General features: G+C 42.6%; 1 protein-coding gene across 1 annotated transcript; it reads left to right on the top strand.

Annotated features, from left to right (window-relative positions):
• The first annotated feature begins 2276 nt into the window (after positions 1–2276).
• LOC113351349 lies at positions 2277–3044 on the top strand. Its single transcript, XM_026595352.1, has one exon. The coding sequence runs from the start codon at positions 2277–2279 to the stop codon at positions 3042–3044; it is 768 nt and encodes a 255-aa protein (XP_026451137.1).
• The last annotated feature ends 234 nt before the right edge of the window (positions 3045–3278 follow it).

The raw sequence follows: 3278 nt of genomic DNA, 5'->3' as shown, positions 1-3278 counted from the left end.
ACCCTAGGATCTACTTTACTCCATCTCGAGGAGGACCTAAGATCAACGGTGGAGATTGGACTTACTGACACAGATGTGATGGGAGCCGCAGACATCTGTCTGGCGCATGCAAGCATCCCAACCACCCGCATTAAATACTCTGAACATAGAGTACGTGTCAACTAATCTATGGAGGAGAAATAGGCGACCCATCGTTACCATACGTGACCGCTGGAGGCATCGGTTGAGAACGACGACACCAGCGGGAGCAGCACAAATAACAAGAAGATAAGGTTGCAACTGTCCCTGATAGTGACCCCCATGTTTTACCCCTATAAATGTTCCTCTCCACTGAAAGAGAAGGGGTCGACCAGTTTTAAGTGAGAATAGGAGATCTTAAGAGAGAGAAATAGGAAGAGTAAGTATGAGTTCTATTTCCCCCTTTAGCTTCGTTATTCATAAAGAGCCATTTAACTGTCATTGAAACTCTTCAATACATAGTGAAACTCCAACCCCGTGGATGTAGGCCTTAGTGTTGAACCACGTAAATCATTCTGTCATTTATATTCAATACTTTACTTTCTGTTTTATTATTATGCTTTGATCATATGCATGGTTTAATCTACTCCCATGTGATCAGAAAATGACGAGCCCGAAGACTTAGAGTCTGATAGGTTTCGAACTTACAACATTTTATGCGTATTTCATTCCTTCCAATGATTTTATATGAAATGCAAATATTCTTTGTAAACATGTAGAACTCATCGTAACTTATGTGTTCACAATCTGGTGCTAGAAACAGGGACTATGTCCCGGTAAAAGATTTATCTGTCCCTGTGATTTCATCCTTTATTTTTTGCTCTCAGTGTTATTCCACGTGAAATAGTGTTTTGGGAAGGTTACCGTAATTATTCCTTACGTTTTCTTTTGAGAAACAACAGTTCTTATTGCTAAAACGCTTGTTTACCCACATGTTTTTATTGAAAAACGCTCCAGATCTGATGCTCGCTTCGAAAGAATTTCCTTAGATCTATATTCTTCCTAACGGTTGTAAGCCTCAGTGAGTCATTTAACACTTTCTTTTCAAACAAATCTTCGGGAGAATACCCCTGGAGTCATTTTATTTAAGCTTTTACCACCTTAGGAGAAGATCTGGGTTTATTTAAGTAAGACCTACCTGTAAGATGCACATTTTAAAACCCGTGAGTCGATCTATGTTTACAATGATTTGATCTACGCTGTAATGAAAAGGATTTCCGGAGCCACAATTTTCTGGCAAAATCTTAAAATATGCGTTAAGGTTTCCCCTCAAAATGAACTCTGCTAACAAAATCAACGTGGGGTATGTTTCTTCGACGATGTTTCATTTTTTGCAGAGTACCAGAGATGGAGAAGACAAAGGATGTGGGAAAAACCAAAGCATCATCAAAAGAAACACCAAGAACGACACCAGTTATGACACACAGTAAACAAAAAGGTGAAAAGACGAAGGCTCCGAACCAGAAACCAGACACACCGGAAATCACCTCACCAGTAGACACTAATGCAATAGCAGCGGTCAAAGCTGTGGCGGCCAAAGCGGATGAAACAAAGAAAGCAGCGGCTTCTCGCGCCCACGAACGACATGAAGGATTTGAGGACTCGACGATGCAACAACCAGCCTTCGAAATGCCACCTAGAAATGAGCTGAACCGAACCCTACCAAGTATCCAGCCCTTGCTTACAACAAACCAACCAGTGGTTCCTCATTTCGAACCCCCAGTGACGACCGTTGATCCGCCTAATCCTTTAATCCAAACGTTTGATTAAAATCATACTGTGGTTGTTGGAGGACAAAGGCAGATCGGGAATCCGAACCAAGGATCGAATCATTCCCCCCAACTGATGGAAGAACTCGAAGAACTGAAGAAGAACCAAAAGGTATATGCGGATGTAGTAGAGTTGCTGGCTCGAGAAAACCAAGAACTTAAAGACAAAATTTCACATAGTTTAGAAGCATCCCACCAGCATGACGAAGCAAATTCTAAAGCACTTGAGCCAAATCGCGATCGAAGGGTCATCTTGACGAATGCCAACAACCCCGAACCATTGAACCGAAAAACGGCCAGAGGAAACGGATCATCCGACCCATATTATTATCCCGAGGACTCAGACTACTTCGATAGTGAGAATCGAAGATCGGGACAATCCAGAATCCAAGAATATCATCAGCGTGCAATGGAATACCTTCGTGCTGAAATGATGGCTGAAATCAAGCAGCTGAAAGCAAATCAAGGGGGGGAAGACTAGAAGAAGTGATGAAAGAAGCCAATACCATTCCGTTGATGGCACACTTGGCCAAAGTTCTCATCCCTCAGAAATGCCATCTCCCAGTATTCAAATGTTACGATGGATTCAGCGATCCCGCGTCCCATCTCCGATACTACAACCGAATTTTAGCTCGATGGGATAATGACGATGCAATCCTCTACATATATTTTTCCTCAAGCCTAAAAGGGTCAGCGTTATCCTGGTTTGATAACCTGCCACCAAATTCCATCGACTCCTACAACCATCTTACAGAGAAATTTTTGAGGACCTACATGTACAATAAAGTTTTCAATACAGGAATGGAAAATCTCTTGTCGTTGGCGATCGGACACAAGGAAACCATCAGAGAGTATACTGACAGATGGCACAAGATCTGTCAAGCAATAGGAAACGTAGATCCAGTAGTGGTCATAAATTGTTACAAGTGGGGATTTGATAGGATGAGTCCATTGTTCGCCGAGATTCATGGAAGTGTCCCAAAAAACGAAGGAGATCTTCGAGCCATCATCGAGAAGCACGCCAGGTTGGAAGAAATCCAGCGGGAAAATCCTAGGGCACATGCCCAAAGATCTCATCAGACCAATTTTGTGGAGCAATCCAGCGGATCTAAGAGTAGCGGTTCTACCGAAGATAAAAGAGGACGAAGGGATGATCGTCGTCGTGACGAACGAAAGTTCGAGGATCAAGTCTACACAAAACTGAATACCAACTACACTCGCATTTTGAGAGAAATCAAAGGCAAAGAAAACCTATAGTGGCCTTGGTCCAAGGGAAAGCAACCACCCAGATCAGAAAAATCAAGGGATTACTTTGAGTACCACTGCTTCAACGGGCATCAAACGGAAAAATGCAAGAACCTCAAAATAATGATCTAAAAGATGATCGATGCTGGCGATCTCAAGCAATACATACATAAGGGAGAAACCGAAGAGAGGGATAAGCGAAGAAAGCAAGTCCAACTACCCGAAGGAAACCGAAGCATCAACACT

The sequence above is a fragment of the Papaver somniferum genome, chromosome 2, assembly GCF_003573695.1.
Source record: "Papaver somniferum cultivar HN1 chromosome 2, ASM357369v1, whole genome shotgun sequence".
Classification (NCBI taxonomy): Eukaryota; Viridiplantae; Streptophyta; class Magnoliopsida; order Ranunculales; family Papaveraceae; genus Papaver; species Papaver somniferum.
Note: the sequence above shows the minus strand (reverse complement) of the source record. Positions and strands in the feature narration are given on the sequence as shown.

What these genes read in the sequence shown, in the direction of transcription:
- LOC113351349 (XM_026595352.1), top strand. Translation starts at nt 2,277, where the DNA reads ATGAAAGAAGCCAATACCATTCCGTTGATGGCACACTTGGCCAAAGTT.